Source organism: Halictus rubicundus, chromosome 1 (genome assembly GCF_050948215.1).
Source record: "Halictus rubicundus isolate RS-2024b chromosome 1, iyHalRubi1_principal, whole genome shotgun sequence".
In the NCBI taxonomy this organism is placed as follows: domain Eukaryota; kingdom Metazoa; phylum Arthropoda; class Insecta; order Hymenoptera; family Halictidae; genus Halictus; species Halictus rubicundus.
This window is the reverse complement of record NC_135149.1, coordinates 11,674,358-11,699,267: the sequence shown is the minus strand read 5'-3', so window position 1 is coordinate 11,699,267 and position 24,910 is coordinate 11,674,358. Positions and strand designations below refer to the sequence as shown.

Genomic DNA, 24,910 nt, shown 5'->3' with positions numbered 1-24,910 from the left:
CACCCACGGGGTAGTGGAATAAATACGACTCGTTTGTTTTCGCGCGGAATATGTATTGGGGACCATATAATTTTTGCAGAAGCATTATCAGCGCTTATGAAGCCTCGAGGTATGTGGAAATCGCACGAAGCCGGTTGCATCAATCACACCGCATTAATTCGGCGGCGACGACCTCTCTCTCTCTCTCCGACGTGGAAAACGGAGAGAACCGCACAAAGCAGACGCGAGATTATCGATGATTCGGAGCGTCTGAAGAATGCATCGATTTTCTCGGGAAAAAGAATTCAAAGCGAGTGCGCAGTTGTCATTGTGCCGCTCACGTGATTCCCACCTCTCGGTCACTGGCGTTCGCGTTTTTCGCTGTATGGCAATTCGTCGCGGTAACACCGAATCCCCATCGAGATTTTTGGACTTACCGAGCGCCAATTACGCACTATTGCGAACCGGGATCTACGACGACGTCCGATCGAACGACTATCATCCGAGCAATCTACGGCTTAAGCGATTAACTGTTTATTGCATGCCGCCTGCAGTCACTCTGGGTTATCGTCGACGAGAATTTTCCATCTCGACCGTTCTTCTGGTAAACACGACGAAAGAAATCATGATGCACGTTCAGGATTAACGTCCTGGCGATGGCGATTGCTATCGTTTCATTTTGCCTGACAAATTTGCATTTGGTTGGGGCTGTTGTCGGTAACAATGATGAAATTTAATAATAGGTCCATCTATCTTCCGTTTACCTTCTTTTTCTGATATTTAGCAGCACCGTTAAGTGGTTAGGTTTGTTCCTACTTCTTGCGGTAACTGGTTTCCTCAGAATCAGGTATATTGTTCTAAATTATTTTTCACAAGAAATCAGATTTCTATATTTTATTCTTCACATAATTTTTTGATAATAAATATCAGTAATTTGATGAAAAAGTATATTTGCAGAAAAGAAAAGAATGAAAAAGAATAAAGAGTGTCGCGATACTGATCGACAGATTTTAGTTTAAGAGGTTGTAAATAGATAAGGGGTTTACTTGATAGGACACTTGCTAAGTCACTCAGCATTGAATGCTTGATTTAAAATGGTTAAATCATAATTTCAGAGGGTCTTCCTCAGTTTCTCTCGGAGTCCACCCTCCATCAGAAATAATTTTAGAGGGTTTTCCTGAAGTCCTCTTTGAGCCCACCTTCCACGAATAAAAGGGTTGCTAATTACACACTTGCTAAGCAGATTAGCATTAAACACTTGATTTCAAATGGTTAAAAATAATTTTAGAAGGTTTTCTCAAGCACCCTGTATAAATAAAATCTGTTCCGATTGAACACACTCTAAACAGATTATTATTATTAAATGCTTGATGTAAAATCGTCAAAAAATGATTTCGAAAGTTTTTCCCCTCGATTCCTTCTCGAACTTCCCATCCATGAATGAAATCCTTGTTGATTAAACGTTTGTTGAGAAAGCTAGAATTAGGTTCTTTATTTAAATTGCTTAAAAAATTAGAAGGTTTCTTCTCCATCAGGATATTGTCAGCGACTAGATCCCAGGTAAAATGCGCTTTCCCACGAAGGAGGTAAACCCACAGACGAAAGAAGTGTCGTCAGGAGTGTAGTTACAAGGCAGGGCGAAATGTTAGCCGTCAGGAGAGAACGACAAACCGCATCAATCATACTCACTCACTCGCATCGTCGTCTTACAAGGGCGTAGACTACCCGAGAGGGGTGTCACTGCCACTGTCTCTGCTAGGCCGCTCTATCTTCGCGAGAAAATTGCTCACGCTTTTACCGAAGAAAATAGAAAAACTCTCTTAGGCCGGAAACCTTGAGAAATCAGTCGAGAGGAATGGGAACAAATTAACTTGCGCGATCAATCATTATTCCCAATGCACCAGACACTCTTGGTCTTTACAGTCTATGTTTTCTGTGACACCAGACACACAATGTTACATTCGTGTTAATACTTCTGTTCTTGGTTGATTCGAACAGGTCTGTGGATTCAATTTAATATTTTTCAGTAGAAAATATTTCATTCGCCTAATTGCGGGTTCTATGATGTTCCGAAGGAAATGAGGATCTCGGAAACTACAGAACGGAGGTCCTACCCAGACCTGAAGAACAGTTCCTGCTGCAAGAATGTCTCTTCCTCATTAACCCGGGGGTGGTGAAGATCTCACTGTTCGGATCTGTCCATCACACCTGTCCCCACGTGTCCACCGAACTGGAAGCTGTGTCGTCTACATTTATTTCCTGTTCACCTAGCGGAACAGGGGTCGCGGGGCACAAATATCAATCAGTGGAGTAAGAGTAGAATCAGGGTGGTCGAGTGGTTCCACATAATGCTGCAACCGGAGGTGAGCAAGGGTGCGAGCGTTGCACAGGGTGTCTGTGCAGTTCTCGCACACAGTTCCCGTGTCGCACCACTTGGTAAAGGAATAAACACATCCCCTATCTACGTGCATCCACCCACACAACCGCGACACCCATCTAACCAGCGTCGAGGATCGTCTGTTCGGGATGTGTTGGTCTCGGCGGCATCGAAAGCGAGCGTCGGTGTTCCAGTGCCATGGTGAGTGGATTCGTGGGGGTGGAGTAGGGTCTGGGAGGCGTGGCGTACGGGGGCGGGGCCTCCTTTGAAAATCCCGGCGTGCACCGAGCGCGTCTGTGTGGGTGTTCGCCGCTCGCTCGGTCTCGCTCCGACGTTCCCGGGTCTCTCCGACGACGAGCAGCTCGCGCTCGCATGACCGTGTGTATGTGCGTTCCGGCCCCCTCTCTCTTTCCCGCTAGCCTAACCCGCGACTTTCGGCCGTCATCGCATGGGAGTTCCTCCGCTATCAGACCCGTTAACAGCAGTCGGCGTCGAGGCACCCGCTATAACGTCTCTCGCATCCCCGGGTGACGGTGCTCGCCGTTCCTGACCTGTCCGGCCGATGGGCCGCTCGGAAATCAGTGTCCACCGGATCCGAATTCCACGACAGACACGCCGTATACCTTCGCGACCATCACCGGGAGCAATCCTGAGTTCATTCGAACCGTCATCGAGCTGTCATCTTGCGAGGGGTGAAGCGAAACCGAAGGCGAAGCCGAGCGGACATCTTCATGGAAAGGGATGAAAGAGCTGGCATTGAGGAGGAACAGTGTCAGTGACGGATCCAAGGACGACGTGTATAGTTGTTCTCGTTCCCTGGTTGGTAGAGGTGAATGGTTCTCGACTGACACTCGACAGACGTGGTGGTGAAAGGACGCTCTCGGACCGCGGGGGCGGATGTCGTGCACAGTGAGCGCGGGATTGTTTTGAGAATAGTGAATTCGCTAGAGGACTTAGCACGATGATGGAAGTGCAGCAGCAGCACTCGCCTGTGGGGGTGGGTCCTCTGGACTTTTCGCGCAGGGGTGTCGCCGAGGCGTCCGCTTTTCGCGTCGTCAAGCCAAAACAGCAAGTGCATCAGCAAACCATGTCCCCGGAAGCGAATAACAACGAGAACCTGCAGGAGAGTCCTCAGTTGCCCGTTGAAACCGAAGGTAAGGATAATGAGAGAGTATTGTGGGTCGAGTGTTATTGGGTTTGTTGTTTGTCACGCGGCGACAAATTAGATCGTGTGATTTGAAATCGCAGTTGCGTCAACGATAGCGTCTGTCAAACGCTCTGCTGGGATTTCGACGTCTGTCAGAGATACGCGCACAAAGCAACGGTGTAATTTCACAGGCAGATTTGCGACACGGAATAACTACCCTTTAGTGACAGTATCGATTACGGGTGGGAGTTGCGTGGAGTTCTTCTTGATGGATGTTCTGCGGGTTAGAGAATTTTAGATGTTGGACGTTGACTCGTTTTCAGTTTGGGATTCTAATGGACGATTGTGACGTCTGATGTTTTATCGCGAATTTAAATACTTTATCTCTCTAGGAACATTACAGGCAATCGATATTTATAAACTGTTAGCCGGAATCGAACAAAATTATCTCCGGGAATATAATTGAATTACTTCTGTTGGGATTATTGTTCAGGAGGAAATTTTTAAGTTTCTATTAGACATAGCAGAGACACTAGAAAGGTTGTTAACAAGATTCCGGCAGTTACAGTGTTAATAGATCACATTTTAGTGTACAAATGTACGGACTTTTCTAAGTTAGGGGATGATTATCCCTTCACATACCCTACAGGGTCAACAGAAGTAGAAATATACAAGATTCGTAGCGAATAAAAATATTTTCATGGCGTACAATCATTTTTACAAGACTGTACACTTTCGTATAAATGTTACAATTTTCATGGAGTAATTTAGACAAATCGAATTTTTTATTCGTTCATAAAGGTTCTATTAGACTGCGCATAAAAGAAAAAGCTTGTAACTGCAGATTTTTATGCGAAATAAAAATTGTCCAAATCGATTGTAAAAACACGATATCTTCAAATTCTTTCAATATCTTTTCGGTTTCGTGTTTGACCTATTCATTTTTGTCATAAGTGCACAAAATCCGTGATCTATTTATAACAATTCACTGCACCATTTTACCCACATGACATACATATTTAGTAAATCTTGTTTAAAATCTCGAGCCGAACTCGACGTCACAGCGCAAGGGGTGAGAAAGAAAAAGGTAGTTTCGATTCGCCCGATGCAAGGCAGAAATGCACCGTTGCAGAATCCCATTTCCCCGACCGCATCAAACCCGATCGTTTCTGCATCCCCCTGACATTCATCCCGTTGTCGCCTGTCATCATGCTATCTATTACCTGGCTATTATCCCTGCACCGCGCTTGCACCGTTCACCCTTGAATATCGCGCCGACACCTGCGTGCTCCTCTGTATGCGTGTGCACTCGTATGTATGCGCTCGGTGTCTCCGTTGCACCAACTCCGTTGCAATCGGTGCCGAACACGAGCCACCATTGGTCCTGCGTGTCAAGCGCGTGAACGCGTACCGAGGCACAGACACGCAACAACAACACACACACAGTTGTAAGCCAAGTCGTTCCTCTTGCTCGCGTGTGTTCGCGTGGGTGCGTGCAGGTGCGTAAACGGCGCACGACCACCGCCGTTCAACAGGTGAGAGGGGATGAAACGGCATTAGATGGCTGCCTATACTAATACTGCTAATCGGGCTAATAGCTAACGCAATAATATCAACCCGACGCGTCTGTCGACCGGAATCGGCCTAAATGATTTAACCGGTAATTGCCAGGTGACGGGCAGGAGAGGGTTAAGGGTGCTTCCTTAGGGCCCGGTGTACTTGGCGCCCTGTTCCGAGGGTTACTGCGATGAAACTTCTCGATTCACTATCGCGATCCACGCTATCAACACTTTCACGTCTTCTGCAACGGTTAGTATGGTCCACGGAATATGTCCACTAGAAATACCTCCGCTTAAATAATATTAATACAAATTGCAGAATTTAGAGAAAAGGTTTCTCGTCAGGTAGACGCATAGAGGAGCTAAATATTAACCCTTAGCGCTCGAGTGACGACTCTGAGGCGCCACTAAGAATTGCTGTATAATTATTCAATTTATTCTGTACATTATTAAATTTGTTTAAAATTAATAAATTTCTAAACATAAAGTGGATATATTCTAGGTCGGAAGAAGTATTTGGATTTTGAGTTAAAATAGTTTCCAGAGCAAAGGCTTAATATTATTCCTTTAAATGGAGTAAAATATTGTAATATTTTATGATAGATTTCGATAAAACGGTCGATTCTAAATATAAAAATAGCAAGATATATTTAACTGCAAAATTTATCGTTCGTAAAATATTTGACTTCGCTCATCCCATTACTTTCGCTGCATTGATGCACACGATTGTCAGTTCAAACACGTCTCTTAACAAAAATAATGAGATAAATGAAGTCAAATATCTCAGAACAGGCAAGTTTCGCGATAAACGTACTTCAGATATATTTGCTTCCGAAGATACCTCAGAATTCAACGGTTTTAGAACTCAGTGATTTTGATTTCAGTAATATTTCTATGTTTTCTTTGGTACAACAATGATACTTCAGGCGGACAACCAAAAGGTTTGAATTCAGAGAAAAAAACGAGCTCAAATTCTCGCATATTTTTCATACTGCTATGGACAAATGAATTTTTCATTCGATTTCTGATTGACACTTCCGCGTGTCGCTCGAATTTCGAAGAATATTGTAACTCATTCTTGCCACGAGGACACTTTCTGCCATAATTGCGTAGGGTGCATCTTATTAAAGATTAAAATTCTACGCAACAATGACGTCGCCCTCGGGCTTCATGTTTCGTTTGATTGACGTTTCCGCAGGTGGTTTGAGTTTCAGGAAATATTTGAAACGAAGAAATATTGAGTCGGCAACAAAGTGAGAAAGTGAAAAACATTAAATCAAGATAAAATGAAGATTAAATCGAAGATTAAGCATTACCGACATGAATCGATGATATTATTCTTAGATAAGATAGTTTATTTATAATATTCTATCTATCCATAACATTTATTTTTACACGTAACATGATCACTTTACTGAAAACAAAAAGACAAGACATCCCAACCGAATCAATATTTCAGCCATTATATTCAACTCTCATGACTGTATTACGGATTTATACGAAACAAAAGTTGTCTGCATTAATTGCAAAATACAGAAAGACGTTTATTTTGTTTCTGAATAATTTTAGCGAGTTCTAAACGTTTTCACTGTTTTGTATTTGATATTACTCATTTTTCTCATAGATTCGTACAATCCGCTGTCTACTCATGACACTCGTACAAAACATTATGCCTAGAAAATTAAAGTTTCTAGCATTCAGATTATAAATCTATTAATTCCAAGTAGCCTATACACCTTTTTCATATACCAACGTTTCACGCCGTTTCAAAACAGAAACGCAGGGTAAATAAGCATTGAATATTGATCCAAGTTATTACGATTAGGCGTACTTTTTTCGCGCTGTTTCGATAATTCTGCTTCTTTGCTTTGCGGTTCGTTGTCAACACGGGGGTTGGTTTCTCCCATTTTTTTCGCAACAAGCTTGCGGATTAACTTCGCAACATCGCCAACGGAAGGGACGCCGGTCTCAAGCTTGTATACCATGTGTCCAGGACCATGCAACGCGTCACGGTTACCTGGCAGGTGTCCTGGGAAATTGGCCAGGATGTTCCTGGCGGAAATCACGCTGTAGGATTTACCGTTTATAGATTTACGACCGAAAGATAGCCGTGGGAGAGAGAGAGAGAGAGAGAGAGAGAGAGAGAGAGAGAGAGAGAGAGAGACGCGTCCAGGATAAGCGGACGAACGCCGATATCGTCGATGTTCCACGGCAACAAACACGCATTACTTGCAGTGTGTACACACGGCCGGTATCGATGTTGTTATACCGAACCGCCTGGTCATCTTATCTCAGCCGCGTGGTGTGCTCGCTTTATAGGAAAATATGATTTATTTCTGATAATCCTGCGAGAATGAGATAGCCTTTGCGGCGTGGCGCGCTAATCTCCGTCCGCTATCTCAGATTATCCCGGCCGGTCCTATATTGCCCGGATTACGGATTTCATTTCTTCGTTCCTTTTTCTTCGTCTCCTGTTTTTTTTTTCTTCGCGTTTTTAAAGAAACCACTCGATACGATCGATTTTAATCGGTCGTGGCCGGCGGAGCGCGCCAATACCGAGAAACGCAACAGCGGGATCCGATAGCGCGAACATGATCGATGAAATGTCAGCGCGTGTCGTTTAGATCCGGTGCGTACTCGATTTGCCCCGTGGAGCGTGTTCCTTGGCCCCGGCGAGCACCGGAGCCGCAATGCCACGCCTACTCGGAGCGTTCTACACGAAGAAATTAGGATAAATAATCTTCTATCAGTTTCTTCGTTATTATTTGCCTCCGAGTGTTGTTCCTGTGGTAAATTGGTACATCTGACTTAGGTTTATTGACAATTATCGAGTAGGCCATGCGCAGAGATTGATTCTCTACTGAAAACTGAAAAATTCAGTGTGGAAGAATTAGGGTGATCAGAGCTAGACTTGTAGGGGATATAGGAATCTGGGTGAAAATGGTGAAAGATTGCCCTACAGGGCAGTGCCCTAGCTGGGGCAGCGAGGCCAAGCCTACTCAGAGCGGTTATTGTGTCAATACTCGAAAAATCCAAATTAATTAAGGTCTTACATGAGTGATACATCTATGGTGGTACACGAGGAAAGATTGTTTTGTGGGGCACTGTACCTTGACTGCATCAAAACCAAGAGCAGCTAGGCCACGCCTACCCTGGAGAGGGTACCTTCTTCTCTGCTATTATTTGCTCGAAATCGTCGCTCACGGATGCAATTTTTCTCGCTTTTAGGGCAAACAGATCCTCATGCTCGGAATGAATTCCACTATTATTCCGCTCTTCCACCTTCTTCGGAATGAGTCGGATGCACCGGTACCAAGGAAAATTCAGGCTGGCGTACACTCTGATTCGCTTTCTTCGCGAGATTCCAGTCAGCTCGAATTCCTAGCCGATCAAAGAGGCGCCGGGAAACGAATGGCGGATGCCGTCGATAGGAATGCACGGGCAGAAAGAGAGCGAGTAATGGCCGGGCCAAGGTTGATAAATAGAGAAGGGCCTCCCTTCTTTCTAATAAAGACGCTCTTGTCGAGGGGTTGATCTCTCCTACGGAACGGGAATACCAAATTTTCGACGCGGACTTGAGACGTCGCTTCCGCGTTGGCGACTGCTCCGACGACGCGAATAACGACGCATGAACGATTCGGAAATATGCTCGATCCATTCTACGCCTTGTATCCTGTGTAACTCGACAGCGAAGTCTCCTTGCATTCTTTAAAGAAATGCGATTTTCTGGGTTCCAGGTGGATGCAACGTTCGTTTAATGTTCCCCAGATTGTGGGCTCCTTTCGGGAACGCTGCGGACGTCACCAGCTTGCCATCTTTGCCCAAGAGTCACTCAGGTAAGCCTCGATTCATTGCAATTTTACCTGAATCGTTCATCAAAGTTATGATAAAAACATCCAAATTTAAGCATTCCGGCACAGTTACTGTGCTTGCAACTGATCCATAAAATGTTCACTTCGCATAAGCTCTAGTCAGTCGAGAGACTCCGAATTAATTCTTTTCTATCTCCTCCCGTAAGGCTGCAATAGAAGGGTCTATAAAAATGTCCGGGCGTCCGTGAATTACAATCTTGGAAAAACAAAGTGACTAACAGTCAGCTCCGTAAATTACAATCTTAAGCTTCGTCTCAGAAAAAGGCGGACTGATTAAGGTCGGAGACTTTTAGCCTTTTAGCCCGAAAGTGTCCGGCAGCGATCATCATTTAGATAGCAGTAGTCCGTCCGATTAATCCCAACGGAATAAAAGAAAATTAGCTGGTGCGTGATCCGATGCAGGAAATTACAAATTCTGCGCGGTAATGGCGTTTTAATGACGTCAAAGTCGAACCGAGTAGACGAGGTGTAGACGAGGCTAGGCTCGCGACGTTCGGCTTCCTTCTCCAGCCCGGATGACGAGTAGTTTTTATTTGTCGATCGTTAAGAACGACCGGTCGGCCGATGATTGGGATAAATGGTAGCACGCGTCATACACCGCGGAGGGACATCGGCCCTTCTAACTCCTACCGTCCCAATTGGAGCAGATTAGAGGCGCTGTACAGGGATTCGGACCGTCGGCCCCTTTGTGCACGACGGTCGGTCTCTTCAGTTCTACCTACCCTGAATTAGTAACATCTTGTCATGTTAAACGGCCGCGCATACACACCGGCCTCTTCCGACTCCTTCCCGAGTGCACGTGGCCATTCATTTGCTACCGCGTCCACCTATAGCGAGGCTAAGCACTCCCCTAACGTCCTACCAGACGTTCCTGGCCTCCTCGGGCTCGAATCACGATGACTTGCACTCAGAGCTAATCCTTCACTCAGGTGGGCCCGGACCTGCCCCAATTCCTTCAGATCATGAGATCGCAATGATTTCTTTGGCAGGAACCAGTCCAGTTTTATAGTTGTTTAAGCTGTTGAAGAGTTGATTTATCACGATGACTTGCACTCGGAGTTGACTCTTGACTCATCAGGTGGCTCCTGCCCCAGTTTCTCTACATCGCAAAATCGCTATGATTTCGAAAATGCTAATAATTAATGCTGATAATTTTATAACCGGACAGCGGATATTTAGCTATGCAAAATGTAAATTTTCTACATGAATCAACATAAACTGGAGAGAAATGGAAATTTATTTATTTGTAATTTCAGTTTGTTGCAACCAACTTGGACAATTTCTATTTCTCATAAAGATCCATAGTCTATAAATCTGTCTTCAATTACAAATTCCTCTTTCGAAGAGGACAGAGGTAGGACAGTGATCGATAGAACCCCCGTGAAAGTGATTTAAACATGGTGGTGTCCATCAGCCGTAATTCCCCATAATCTGACGATCTTCGATCGCTGGAGGTTCAGACCGTGGTGTTAGACGCGCGTTCTTTCTGTGTAGGAATGTCGGGGTCAAAGATTGTCTAAATAGGTAGTGACGGGTGGATGAAAAATCCGTTTTTGAAAACACACCCACATCGTGGTCGGTGCCGCCTTTGAGACGCAAGTTGTCAGCGTTTCTTTCGTCTGACAAACGGTACGGAAGGGGTCCTGTAACGGTGAAGTGTGTAACGGCTTTAATAGCGGCAGATCGCTACGCAGTAAACGACTGACGGACGACAGAAGATTAAAGTTGCCCGTTAACTCGATCTAATTGTTCCCCCGGCTTGGCCTTCCTTTATTAATCCACGTCCACAAGCATCTTCGGCATCGCCGTCATTGTCATCCCTTGTCACGAGTCGCCTCCTTGATGCTACTTGCGGATCCATCGTTGCGTCTCGGTAAATTGTCTTGCTACTTCCAGGCAAATCCGGCTCGCGTCGTTCGGCGAATTGCACTGTATATTACGCTGTTTGCCACTTGAAAATTGTTTTGCGCCTTCAGCAAAACAATCGCGAATTAATATGATCCCACAATTTATTCAATTTTTACTATGATCTGCTGTTGACGCGTGATTCCACGCAATTTTAATCCCAGAAGGATCTAAAACTTATCTTTCAAGGGTCTAGCGATTTTTCTTCACAGTACTGTTCACTAAATTCATTTTACTATTTATTTTTAATTCAGACGAAATTAGGAGAAAATTAGATGAAACACTATTATATTTTTTATTCAACGAGCAACATTTTTAGTATGATTTAGGATTGACATTCTAGCGCAAGGAGTAAACTATAGGTCAAATAATTCCAAGTTAACAATAACTCCTACAACAATTCCTAGTATCATAAATGATGACGTTCTGCTTAAATTAGTGATTAAAATTCAATATAAAAATTGATTATGTTTCTTTATTCAATGAAGTTTGAAATTTCTGATAAAATTTCTAATTTTATCATTAGAGTATAAGGGTCGAGGTACAGGACAACGATGTTAAGTGTCGAAAATTCCAAAACTTAACCGGGTACTATCAAAAACAGGTGCACATCGAAGAAATGGGATTTGTTTCGATTGGTAGATTAAAATTCGAGCAGCGAAGGGGTTTTCAAAGTCGGCGTGTCGCATAACAAAACATCGATGGCTTCCGTTCTCATAAAATAACAACCCCGAGAGACGCGTCGGTTCGCAGCGATATTTTTTCGCGGGTTTCTTCGAGTTCGCGATACGAACGGCCGCTGGAAACGTGAAGCGAATCATCCACGAGGCTCTCCAGATGTACGCTCACGTGAACTCAGATGCGTGTGTACGAACGGAACGAGAAGCAGTCGTGTGCAAGCTCTGCCGAACCCGGACCAAAGTAACCCATCTGCCGGACGGTCGGCAACCGAATGGCGATGCTTTTTCTCCACGGTTTGCACCAACGGCGGTTTTTACCGCATTCCACCGGGGCCAGACATGGCATTTGCGTAAGCAGTTCTTCCTATGTCGCTCCGAGTCACACATCTGTCCGGACTTCCTTCACCTTTTTCTTTTCTGTTTCGCCACCACGCCACCTTTTCACTCCTCCTTCCCTCCAGTTTCATTCACGGCTCTCTCTCTCTCACTCTTGCTCTTCACCGAGAACATCTACTTTGGTGTTTGATCGCTGCTGCAATAAATGTTTATTCTTCTTTGACGAATGTTCAACGATTTTTATCCCTCGCTCGTTCCTCATATCAATTTGCAGCATTTTTCACTGATTCTGTATAAGCAGTTTGTTGGGCTTCTTTTTCGATTTACCACCATGCCATCTTGCCGCTTCTTCTTTCTTCTTATTTCATTCGTAACGGGTGGATATGCGCTCTCCTGTTTTGTCAATCATCAGAGATTTTCATCCCTCATTTTTTTCGGGTTTATTTGACGAATGAGTCTCATTGATTCTCAGTAAATGGCTGCTTGTTATTTAATCAGTTGAAAATGGTGAGGGTGATTATATTTTGAAGAGGAATCGACATATTTTTTCCAATATTAAATTGGAAAAGGCGATGATCAATGAATTGATACGGATATTTGATCGGCGCATTTATTTAAGCTTGACCTAATTGCTCGGATCATTTAGATTGGCAGTTGTTTGCATTGCATCTAGAAAGACTTTAACACGTCTTCGAGAAGCGAGTTAAAAAATATGAATAGAGATAGTAATTGGAAGAGACCAAAGAAACTTAAATACCGTTGTCTGCCCACAGATTATTAATTTTTGGAGAGCGAAGAGATCGCTTAAAAAATTTAATTTATCTGCTGGTGCATCTATATTTAATTATCTCGTACCACTTCATGCAGTAAACAATTACTCGACAGTTACGCATGGCAGCCTTTGATTTCCTTATTTGCACTACCGTCCACAAGTATTTGAACACTCGAGGAATCTGATCGAGAGGTCTTTATCATAATTGTAATGTGAACATGTTACAAAGAAACAGTATGTTCCACTCTGATTTTTTATCAGATACAATCGTCTACCGTTATCGTCCAGTCTTATCATTTCCAACAACGTTACCCGGTAATTAAAACAACGTCAATTTCGGATTTTCTCACAATTCGAGACGCCATAGCAGAAAAACATTTATAGTTTAATGTACAATTTATAATTCGATCCAGCAAGAAAGTGAAGTATTAACACTCCGCGATCGATTACCATCTATTGCTCCTATCAACAAACGATAAAACACAACGATCGTTGCTGACAGATTTATACTTAAAATGATCGACGCGCATCTAATCGCCACATGCTCCAATCTTTAATCTACTGCATCGCGGAAAAAGAGAAGTTGTACAGTGTTCGCGTGACTTTGTGTTATTGATAATATCCGACGTGCCGAAAGCCTCGAAAACTGCATTGACATCGTGCTCTCCGATACGTACGCAAAACGTGACAATTATCCGTGAGTCATCCGAATGTTACCGTAAACAATACCTTGCATAAAATGCATGGGTGGAAAAACAACATCATCATTCACGCTCCCACCTTCCCAAGATCAAAGCTAAAAGGAGAAAGGAAAAAGAAGAGTAAAGAAAAAAAAACAATTTATTTATTTTAAATTTTATTTCCCAAAGATTAGAATCCCTTCGAGACTGAATTTGCTGCATGCAAATTAAACACACCCCCGAAATGGGACCAGACACTAACGGGGTAGCAAATTTTATAAAAATATCTGGAGACATAAAGAATCTTCTTCATCCTCAAAGAGATTCGAGTCGTTCCCACAAAAATTCTTGTTTTATAAATCTAGTACTTAACACACTCAGTGCCCCAAAGACGACTAACAAGGGGATCAAAAATGTTCTGCCAACCCCACAGATTAAAATTTTCTCCGCGTTACCGATCGTATCCCCTCAATTAACAATTACTTTCCTGGAGGGCCGTAACTTCTGCCGTGGTTCTTTTTTCCGGACGTGTTCGCGGGCGTTTCTCATTACATTAGAGCACTCTGCCGAGACTCCTGTCGTATTTTGATTCGATTGCAAAGCCACCAGGAGACACGATAATAATCGGTGCCCTAGGCGTCGGGGATCGTGGCGAGCTTTAAATGCGATTAACCGGCACCGGTGCATTATATAGCCGGGCACGTGACCGCGTGTCACGCGCACGGATTATAAATATAATATACAGGGCTGGCACACTATGCATCCCGTGATCTTTCGATTGATATCGCTCATTCGAGGGTGCTAGCCCCCATTTCCAGGCCCCTCCATTCACTGTCTTCCCGGAGGCTCGTCCGAAATTCGCCGACGAACGTCGTAAATCACGACCGGCCGTGATCGTTCACGATTATTAGAAATACCGATCGCGGTTCGTCGACGTCGAACCGTCGGACCTCGTCGATTATATGTCAGGTTCGTCAATAAAACTGGCCGTCGATGCTCGGGCCCGATGATCGATGAGCGGCCGCGACTATTGTTCTGATTTAAATTCCACACCTGGTTTATCTGGTCGCTCTTCGATGTCGAGTGCTCGTCGAATTGTTTATATTCGCAGTAGTTAAGCCGTCTCTGCCAAAATCTTCGAGATCTTTCGCAATCGCGATGATCACGCGTTTCTGCTTAAGAATGTCGACGGTACAGTCCGAGGGGCGACTTCAGGTTACAAAAATTCCCAAAGTAATCCCCGGGATTCTTTTTCTCTCTTCTCCAACATAATTTTGTTCAAGTCTGACATCTCTCGAGACGTTTCGCGATTTAGACGAATAGGCGTGTCTTTTTGCTCGAAAATTTCGATGGTTTTAGATGGGAAAATTGAAAGAAGTGTCTTGGAAAAAAACGAACCTACCAGGCTTCGATTTTTCATCGCGATGGCTCGTTAACCCCGTACCCTTCCGTCACATCAGTCAGAAAAAAAGGAGCCAGTACGTGACTCAAATCTCATTCGGCTCTTCCGACGGTGGAAACCTAATTTACCTTATCCTGCATCCTTCCTCTACGCTGTCTCCTGCTTCACCTGTCCTCTATACGTGACTTGTCAACCTGCTTCTATCTCTCTTCCTTCTTTTCTCGTTCCTTTTACGGCCGAGAAATCGTCGTATTAAGCTTAACTTTTGCCCGATTGTCGAGCTCCTCGACACTCAGATTTTGATAATCCTCTTCCAAAAATAACGCAGCAATCAAATAAGCGCGTAATCCTGGGTGCTGCGTATATAAGAAAATATTTACGTTCGAAATGGCACGATTTTGTTAAAGCCTCCTATTACTTTTTTGTTGCATCGTATTATTTCTATTACTATTTTATTTTTTGCAGGACGGTCTTCAACGATTTTTTTTTAAGAAACCATGTAGCTGTTCTCTATGAAACTTTTGGAATATATTGTTTCATGTTCGAGGAATATATATGAATTTTTGCATGACAAAAGGCGCGTCAGAAATGGACATATGAATATTTATGTAGATGCCCGTTACGAAACGTGTATCTAACGCCTGTTTGTTGCAGTTAACGCTCAAAGATTATCAGTCTAGCCATGATAAAAAGAATTGCAACAATAGAATCACTATATTAATTTACAAGAGAATGTTCAAAAAATGGCCGTTCTGTATCAATCCTCTTTAATCCAATTTTGTTCGAGTCTGAACGCAATGGTCAATGCCCGACATCCAGGTGTTTTGTTAAACAACCGTCCGCTACGTCTTTCAGATAAAAGTAAAAACGTAAAAGATCAATTTATCTGATTGCAGAACGACTGTCGTTTGGAGTTGGTCGGTTGGTGGGTTCTCCAGCGACAAGGAGTCCGTCACCATCGCATTCCCCTTGTCCTGATTCGCCTCCGTCGGATCGACGAGACAACGAGGTGGACGTTGACGTCGAAGAGGAGGAGGTCGACGTGGACGTTGAAGAGGTCGGCGACGAAGAGGATCGGGACCCTGCGTCGAGTCCTCCAAGATCGTCGACGACCCCGTCGCCGACGAGCGTGGCGACCTCGCCGGCCTCGAACCCGCCGAAGAAATCCGGCGACACGTTCAGCGTTTCGGCTCTGCTGAGGCCTGATCCTCCATCCGCACACCTGCAGAATGCCTCTCCTCATCGGGACACCGCGTCGATCGGCGCACACCCTCCCCCTCCCGGCTCCTCGATCCTCTATCCGCCCCTTCATCTCCAAGGCGGCCTCTTGCCGCCCCATCCCCATCATCCCCTAACGTACCTGCATCCTCAGCTGCTGCCTCATCATTTGTTACCTCCGCACTTGCACCCGCTGCTAAGAGGCGTTCATCCGGGTCACCCTGGTCTCCACTCGACCCACACCGGTCATGGACTCCATCATACCCATCCCCTCGGTGATGTCTACAGCTGCGTCAAGTGCGACAAGATGTTCAGCACACCCCATGGCCTCGAGGTATGCATAGCGAATCTTAGCTGTTTCTTCAGGAGCTGGAGAGTGTCCAGTTTTTAACGATCCGGTACCGAGATGTTGTCGAGGAATTTATTGTGACCAACGGATTCATCAACCACCTTTTGGAATTAAGGATGAGTCATAGCTGGCACTTGAAATCATGGTCAGGATTCAATTCTCGTTGTTAGGGAATTTCGCACGGGAATCGTTTTGAAATTGTAGGGCTATTTTACTGCACTATCGGAGCAACTAAAGATATTTTTTTTTAGTCACAAAGACCTATGTGTAAAGAAGTCATAACGATTTGTATGCAGCTGACTCGGACGCACTCACGTCATACACTTCGAATGATGGACGGTGTTACCGAACAATCGAGGAAGTTGCTATTTTTAAGTAGATACGAAAACGTTACTGGGGCTGTGACTAACTGATCAAATTTTCTGTTTCAGGTGCACGCAAGGAGATCCCACAACGGTAAGAGACCGTTCGCCTGCGAGCTCTGCAACAAAACCTTCGGCCACGAAATTAGCCTTACGCAACATAGAGCAGTACATTCCGCGGAGAAGGTGTTCGAGTGCAAGCAATGTGGCAAGGGGTTCAAGCGTTCCAGCACTCTGACGACTCATCTGTTAATACACTCGGACACGAGACCGTACCCGTGCCAGTTTTGTGGGAAGAGATTCCATCAGAAGAGCGACATGAAGAAGCACACCTACATTCACACCGGTGAGTAACGTTCCACACGAAAACTCAGACAGAAATGTCCCCATTTTTCTTCGGTAAGACCATACTAGAAACAAGCGAAGCGTTAAAGTAGAGTTAAATGATTCTGACACCAACGATTCTTATTGAAATTGCTTGCTGAAGATCACACGTGTAAAGACGGAATTTTAATTCTGAACAATTTTAGTCATAGGGTCAGTCATGTGTTAAAGAGGCTCGTTTTCTGATTCATACGTGACCGTCGAACCTTCCCACGATCATACCAAGAGTACCCATAAGCGCAAATCACTCGAGGTAACTGGAGACGATGCACTTCTGGAGAAAACTGAAATCCATATGCGAGATATTTATTAGGGGTAGGGAAAACTGTCCACGTTTCCCACGGGCAATTTTCGTCATAGATAAATTCCATTCGAAGATTGGGACTCCACTGTGTCAGTTCGTCGAAAGTGAGAATGAGAAGCTCGAACAACAGAAGAGGACAGAGCGTTGACCACCCCGAAAGACATTACGATTATTACCGAGTGAAGCTCGCAATGAGGGGCTCGCCACCCCTAATATGCACTGGCCACATGTGCCACGATCCGACTGGATACTCGACAAGACTCCGTCCAGACGGTTAACTGCATTATTTATTGTAGGAAGTTGCTCTGCTAATTGATCCACGGCATCCCCGTGGATAAACGGGAACGAGGATTTCGAATTGCTTATTCGTCGACGGAATTGACCGACTTTTACGTCGTTCCGTTCATTTATACTTTCTCGCATTAATTGATTAATCATTAGCAATGTCTGTTATCATCCCTTACCACAGATCACATCTGCAAGGAATAGATTTTAATCGTGGACAATGAATTTATTGGTCAAAATCTTAAAGGGTGGGGGTTGAGTGCAGTAAAGTTGACGTAGTTACACAACAAATATAAATTTTCTTTGTCCTGTGGAAAATTGTTAAGACAAAAAAAGTTCTAAAAAAATTATAGAGTTGGGGGTTAAAATGATTAAACTTCTGAAATTTCTATCTGGCTCCACTTTCCTGATGCAGACAATTTTTGTTTTCCTTGAGAATCCTCATATTTGTTCTTTAAAAATTGAAGTCCTCCAGAATTGCTAGGGTAGTGTCGCCATTAAAGACAGTACGAATGTTAGTAATTACATTGCAAACGAGATGATAAATGCAAGTAGTGATTCACGTGGCCATTGCAGGGTTAGCAAACGCAAAATCCTGAAAGCAATCGAAGATTTTAATAACAGAGAATCAAGAAGTTCTCACAAACGTCCCCCTTGGCTGATAATGCGAGCAGTCCGAGGCATCATCCCCTAGGTGTTCGAGACTGAATGGACGTTGTTGGGACGCTTGACACTTAGGTGTCTCCGGGCTGATGGGTCCTGAGGATCCTCGGCTCCTTCAGGAGGCAGGTTCCGTGGAGGAACACCCGAAGAAGCTTTCCCCGTAGCGTTTCTAGTCAAGGGTCTGGGTTTTGTATCGTCACCATGGCAACCCTCCCAATGTCTTATCAAATTATCACCTTGTCCTCCCTCATGCTCCTCCCGGTCGTGCTCTCCTCTCTTGGTCGCTCTGACTGCCATTTGCCACCCCTTCGTTTTCACCCTCCTTTCTCTCGCCGTTGGTGGAAACAACCGAAGAAGCAGCCGGCGAAAGAGGATACAAAGCGATGGTCACTTTCGTAGGCTTCTAACAACCTATGGGACCCACGATCCTCTGTGTCCAGCTATACGCACCCACCGACGAGAGGGTCGCCACGGAACATTTAATTCATTATTCAGGGGGATGAAAAATTCAGGGAGACCCGGCGGCCGATCCTGTTCAATGTACGCTTGCGGCGATGTCTAGCTTGGAATGAACTCCACCTTCCTTATCTTTTTGATATCCCCTTTGGACTTCTTTTTTCACGACAACCACGGGTATTCATCCTTGATCAAGCATAATTTCCCTGGGAAGCTTAGCCATTGATTTCGCTCGTGCGGAAGTTCATTGTCAGCATCAGTTGGTTCCAGATCTTCTACATATTTTGTTTGGCTCAACCCCTTGCTTCGGATACATTCGACACTAAACTAAACACCCCACATTTCCCATCAGTTTCTACGGAAAATGACACATAATAAAAATTAAATTATCACCTATCTTGCCAAGCAATTGCTGTCCCAAAACCGAGTTCCCAATCGGTCAATCAAGCTTCCCAGGCCAACAACCGGCAAGAGCAACACCAACGCCGTCCTCTCCCGTCTCTCGAAATCGCCCATTTGTCTGCGCCCTCGTCAAACTAGAAAGAGTAATATTTTCTCGGGCGGATCAGAAACAGATAAGTCGAATGTTTTCTCATCGGGCGACCTAAAGGGGATGGAAGTGCGAGAAGAGAGCGACAGCGGTCCACTTGTCGGTCTGTCGACAAAAGTTCATCCGCAGCGTCACACCGTGGCGCGTCAACCCCTTGCACCGAAAGCGTGCACTTGACTCGGTCGCCGGTTGGAAACGCACCCCCGAAAGGCGCAGCTAACTGCGAAGGTAACGCGAAGTATAACGCCTGGTCCCCTCGCAGCTATTCCGGCTGCTGGCTCGTGCACGAACAATATTTGCAGAGCTCTTATTCCCGCACTTGCCAACCCCGTAAGCGCCGCTTCAACCCCCCGTCGGCCGCGCTGACACCCCCTCCCCCTCCCTCGTGTGCACCAGCAACCACCTAGCTACCTACCTAATAATGATTTTACGTTACGCCATGCCGGTCCCCGGGGAATCCGACGGTGCCGCACCCTTATTGCACATGGCCCGCGCTCACGATCCAAGGGAACAGAGAGCACGCCCGGGGGTCGAGGAGGAAACGGAAAAGAGAGAGGACTGATTATCATTAGCAGCACGGTCCCAGAACACCCTCGGTTTACTGCCTAACGCACGTACGCACGCCACCTACTAGCTCGGGGATTTCGGGACGTCAGGGGGATGCTGGGGGTGCGCCTGATCAGCCACGATTTTAATTGAACTAGTTGACTGCAAGAGGGCGGTGGGGGATCTTGGATATGAATTTGATGGGAACACGGATTTTTTCAAGATTTTTCGGGGGTGGTTGCGGGGTGGTTTCGCGTTCTGTGAAGTTAGAAATGTTTGGCAGGATTTCGTGTGACTGCGAATTTTATCCGTTTGCGACAAACACGAGTAGGTCCAATACAAAACGCTAAACTCATACACAGGATTTAAAAATGATGGTCTATTGTTCTCAACTCATTGAAATGATTAAGAAGAGAATCATGTGTTCTCCTAGAAAATTCGAAGACAATGTCTCTTGCCTTCCACAAAAATCTCCCGCCAAAAAGACGAGCTACTGTAGCCCAAGACTAAACGATCTGACTACTATGTGCAGTCTCGAAGTGTTCCAGGGGGTCCGCCATAAAAGAAGTCTCGCCCGCGTGCGTCTTCCCGCGAACTATTATTTCGGCATTGGTAGGGCCGCGTCGTTGTCGCTAACGAGCCGTAAAGACGTAAGCGGGACGAAACGGAAGGGAAAGGGGATAGACAGCGCGCGAGAGAGAGAGAGAGAGAGAGAGAGAGAGAGAGAGAGAGAGAGAGAGAGAGAGAGAGAGAGAGAGAGAGAGAGAGAGAGAGAGAGAGAGAGAGTGGGAGAGAGAGGGTCCTGCGAGCATGTCGCGAAGTTTAAACAGCTTAGAGGGATGTTGCGGCGCCCCCGATGCTCGGGGGCGCCAAGTCAGCCGGAAACCTCTAATAGCCCTGTCTCGTCTACATACAAAAGGAGGGAGAGGTCGCGGCGGCCAAAAGTGGAACAGAGACAGACGTAGAATAGAGTCCACAGGCTGCGAACGCGGCCACAAAGGTTGCTGTATAGGTTGCACGGTTGTATCTCGCTGGGTATACGATAACCGCACCCTCGAGGTGAGTTTGAGGGAGACGTTCGGCCAGGTATCCCTACATTAGAGCCACCGCTAAATTCATAATGTGCTAGCGGTACCGTATCTCTTTCGTGTTTATAGAGCTGTCCCGCGTTGTCCCTTCAGCAAACCGCAACACTGGGAGACGGTCTATCTTCGACGGAACACTAGTCAAACATACTCCGGTCATAGCGAATCTCGAAGTCGAACGTAGGGTCTCGGCGCGATCCATTTTTCTTCGAAATTCATGCGTCGTCGATCGGAACCACTATGTCTTCTACGTAGGCTCGGACCACAGTATTTGCGTGCAAACTCTTCAGAAATGTTAGCATATCTGCCGGTACAACTTTAATCCCGATCTTCTAAGAGGAAGATTAATGTCTTCTCATAGAATCTTTTATCTGAATACGTTGGCAGTTATTCCCTATGCTTATTCTAATTAAGTGTGCTAAAACTGCACGAATTAGTAGAAGCATTCCAAGTACAACCGAAAAACATTTTTACGTGAACATTTCATGGTTGTACCTTTGAAAAAGTCCGTGAATCGGTTTTCAATCTCGGTGGATTAAAATCTGGAACCCTGAGCAATAATATCGCGGTCAATTTGTTCGGAAATTTATTAATCAGGACGCCGGTTATTTTTACACGGAGGTGTTTCGTCGATCGATTTAGAAAGGTAGAACTATTTTGCGGCAGTGACGGAATACGTGTTCGTAGCATGTCCAGGAATTCCGTGGAATTGGATTGCTGATGTTCCTCAGAGTTTCGGATGGTCGAATCGCGCAGGTTCGTCCGTTCGATCGGAATAAAACGCCGGAACGTGGTACGAACGCCCGAAGAAATCGCGTACGGGCAAATCGATGACGATTTACGACGAGCGTGATTGAACCACTAAAAAGGCGAACCATCTCGTTGGTACCGTGCAGCATCTATACGCCAACGTAAACATCCACACAGCCTATATGGGCTCGCCTCTACGTGATGAGATCGGAAAGTATACAGACAACCCTTCCCCTCCCCCCCGGTACGGTCTTCAACCCCCATCGACGGTTACTTCGTCGCACCGACAGTGGACAGGTCGTGTTTATCCTGAAAACACCGGTTGGCCCCTGTTGTCCGTTCGTTCGCTCGTGTGTGTGTTTAAGGGCGTGTGCAGCCTGTGCAGCTCGGCGGTGATACACCCGAGGCAGAAAGACGTCGGCTTTGATCGATAACATTTCCCTTTAATCACAAATCCTGGTCCGACATGTTCCCGGACGTTGTTACCGGAGCATTGCTCAAACCTTCGTAATGTCCTTATTCTACAGTCTTCGATCAGTTCCTTTTACTGTGGGAACCGAATCCGTGAAAACTGGTTCCTCAAACACTTCTATATCGTGTAACATTAGACGTACTGAATAAAAGTGTTCTAGATCGAAAGAAATGGTTAAAGTGGCTCCAAGTGAATTACCAGTTTTTAAACCGCAGCAGTGGATCAGCAGTGCATCTCGCAAAAACCGCAACTATCCCCGGCATATTTCATGCTTCGCTTCCAATTTCCATTACTCTTTAAATTCCTGGACGGTAAAGAAAAATGATTATTCAGGCAAATTTGATACTCGGTGCGCCGAACGGCGAAGAAAGAAAATAGTTAAATTGAATTGACAAGCGCGAAGAGAGAGAGAGAGAGAGAGAGAGAGAGAGAGAGAGAGAGAGAGAGAGAGAGAGAGAGAGAGAAAGAGAGGAGAGTTCGACGAAGCGATCCATCAGCGTGGGCTGGATGCAAACGCGAACCGCCCCCGGAGATGTAAATAGGGTGGATATTCTCCTTGTTCGTTAGACTATGCGGCGTTATATTTAATGTCACGCCGGTGAGCGGCATAAGCAACCGATACGGCATTAAACATGCAAATTCGCCGGTATAACGTTCCACGGGTAGCGGAGGCATCATATCCATACAGCGGCGAGCGCGGCGCATAGTGTTCATAGTGAAGCGGCATGATTAAATTTCCAGGGATATCGACATGCCAGAAGCACGTCAACCCCTTTCCTATTCGTCCGACGAACCACTCCCCTCCCCCCTCGGCTCTTCTACCCCGTCATATCTCGCCACTCATCCCCCTGTATCCTCCTTTTTCTCTTCTCCACCTATCCGCGTAACCACCCTGTTCTCGCAGCCCACGCCTCGTGGGGGTAGGGGGTTGAAATTAACTGCAGTCGGAGCCCCCCGTTGCATCGGCACATTCATGCTGCACAAAAAGAAGAGCCCGCTGCGCGGAGTCGTCGCGACGCCAAATCTTTTTGCTCGGTTTTAATTAGCGAGCTTCGCTGGGAACGTCTGGCCAGAGAAAAAAGTTTCTCCTGAAGACGGTTCAACCCTTAAATTGTTCCGAGGAATTTGGAAACACATCCCCAATTTTTATTTAATTTATCTCATCCCCCGGTATTAATCCGAGGAGGATGAAGAAGTTAGTACAGCAGAAAGATGTACAATTCAATTGTGACTCTTGTGTTGTCAATTGTGAGATTAAATAATTCTGTTGTAAAATGGAAGAGATAACGTCCAGCGTACTTTGGAAAATTTCAACGACTCGGTCAATGTACTCAATATGCATTTTTACCGAAGAGGTGAATATCAATTTTTGACTATTTGAGATCAACGTACATAAAATAATGGTCAACATAAATTTCTATTATACAATATTATCTATTTCATTTTTACCACGAGGAAAATCTTCCAGTTTTCGCATAACGAAGCACAAAGATGACAATTTGCCTAAAGCTCAACAGTCTACTTATTGCACATTGTATCCAGATAGTTGACACACCTGCGACTAGATAGAGCCACCCGGTGTCTCTCGACAGGTAGTTCACGTAAAAGAATTGCGCGTAGTGTAATCGAATGCGTCGATTTATCGTGCAGACCGAATTACTCGTGTTTCGCAATAATCCGCTTGTTTTTCCAATGGAAATGTACGCGTCATTGGATTGAATATTAGCTTAAGGTATTAGGAGTCTTGATTTCCGTTATCTCGATTGTTTAGCGGGTTTTTCTGTACAGTTGGGAGCCGAGTCCGTATCTATATTATCTGACGTTAGACGACGACGACGACGACGACGACGACGACGATCCGATTTCACCGGAGCGCAATTTCAGAGAGCCGGTCTTGTAATTCGTATCGATAAGGGGTCTCGTTATTAATGGCTTCTATCGGACAATCTCAATAGACGGATAAGACAAAGTCGTCTGAGTCACAATTGTCAATTAAGGTGCGCGCACACACGAAGAACGGAACCGTTGTGGCCCGAGGGCCCTTCGCGCGGACAGAGAAGATCGGATTTGTCACGATTCCTAATGTTGATCGACGCCGTAATAATTTAATAGCCATACATCCGCCGTGATCGTCCGGGAGAGGATTATTGCTGCGGATCCCTGCGGTATACCGAGAGCACTAAGGAGCTAACAGACTTAGCTCGAGTATCGTGTTTCTTCCTATATCCTCGTTCGCCTGATACCGCCCTTCTTGCACTCCTCTCTCTCTCTCTCTCTCTCTCTCTCTCTCTCTCTCTCTCTCTCTCTCTCGTCCGACTATATGAAATTACAAATACATCTGCGTCGATGGTACATGCAATTACACTCGAAGAACATTTTCCCATTGTCCGATTTTTGCCGACTATAATTATATAACAATTGATATAGAGCAACCATTTTGGACTTCGTAATTCTTCGATTAGATTTATAAGAAATTTCTGCGATGATAAGACTGCCGATTTTAGGCATCACGATAAGAATGAGTAGACGCAATTTAGAACAGTGAAGGCATTAGAGGAGTATAAAGATACTATTGTATTATTTTCAGCCTATTAAGCATATTGGAAAAGGAAAATAACTTTCTATTTCACTCTTTCTCTTCACTCTTTTTATTAACACGTAACCTACCACGGTCAAATTGATCGATTTTCTATTTCACAATTATTGAAATTATAAAAACGTTTTCATAGGAAATTACTGAATTCACTTCTTCATTTAAGCACGTATTATCATGAAAA

General features: G+C 45.1%; 1 protein-coding gene across 1 annotated transcript in view; it reads left to right on the top strand.

Annotated features, from left to right (window-relative positions):
- Window positions 1–2,841: 2,841 nt before the first annotated feature.
- LOC143354098 (uncharacterized) overlaps window positions 2,842–24,910 on the top strand; it is a 32,684-nt gene continuing 10,615 nt past the window's right edge. Inside the window, exons 1-4 of the mRNA XM_076787854.1 lie at window positions 2,842–3,510; window positions 8,800–8,898; window positions 15,606–16,261; window positions 16,708–16,984. Of these exons, the coding sequence (XP_076643969.1) occupies window positions 3,318–3,510; window positions 8,800–8,898; window positions 15,606–16,261; window positions 16,708–16,984 (1,225 nt within the window). The 5' untranslated portion in view covers window positions 2,842–3,317. The remainder of the gene's footprint in view (window positions 3,511–8,799; window positions 8,899–15,605; window positions 16,262–16,707; window positions 16,985–24,910) is intronic.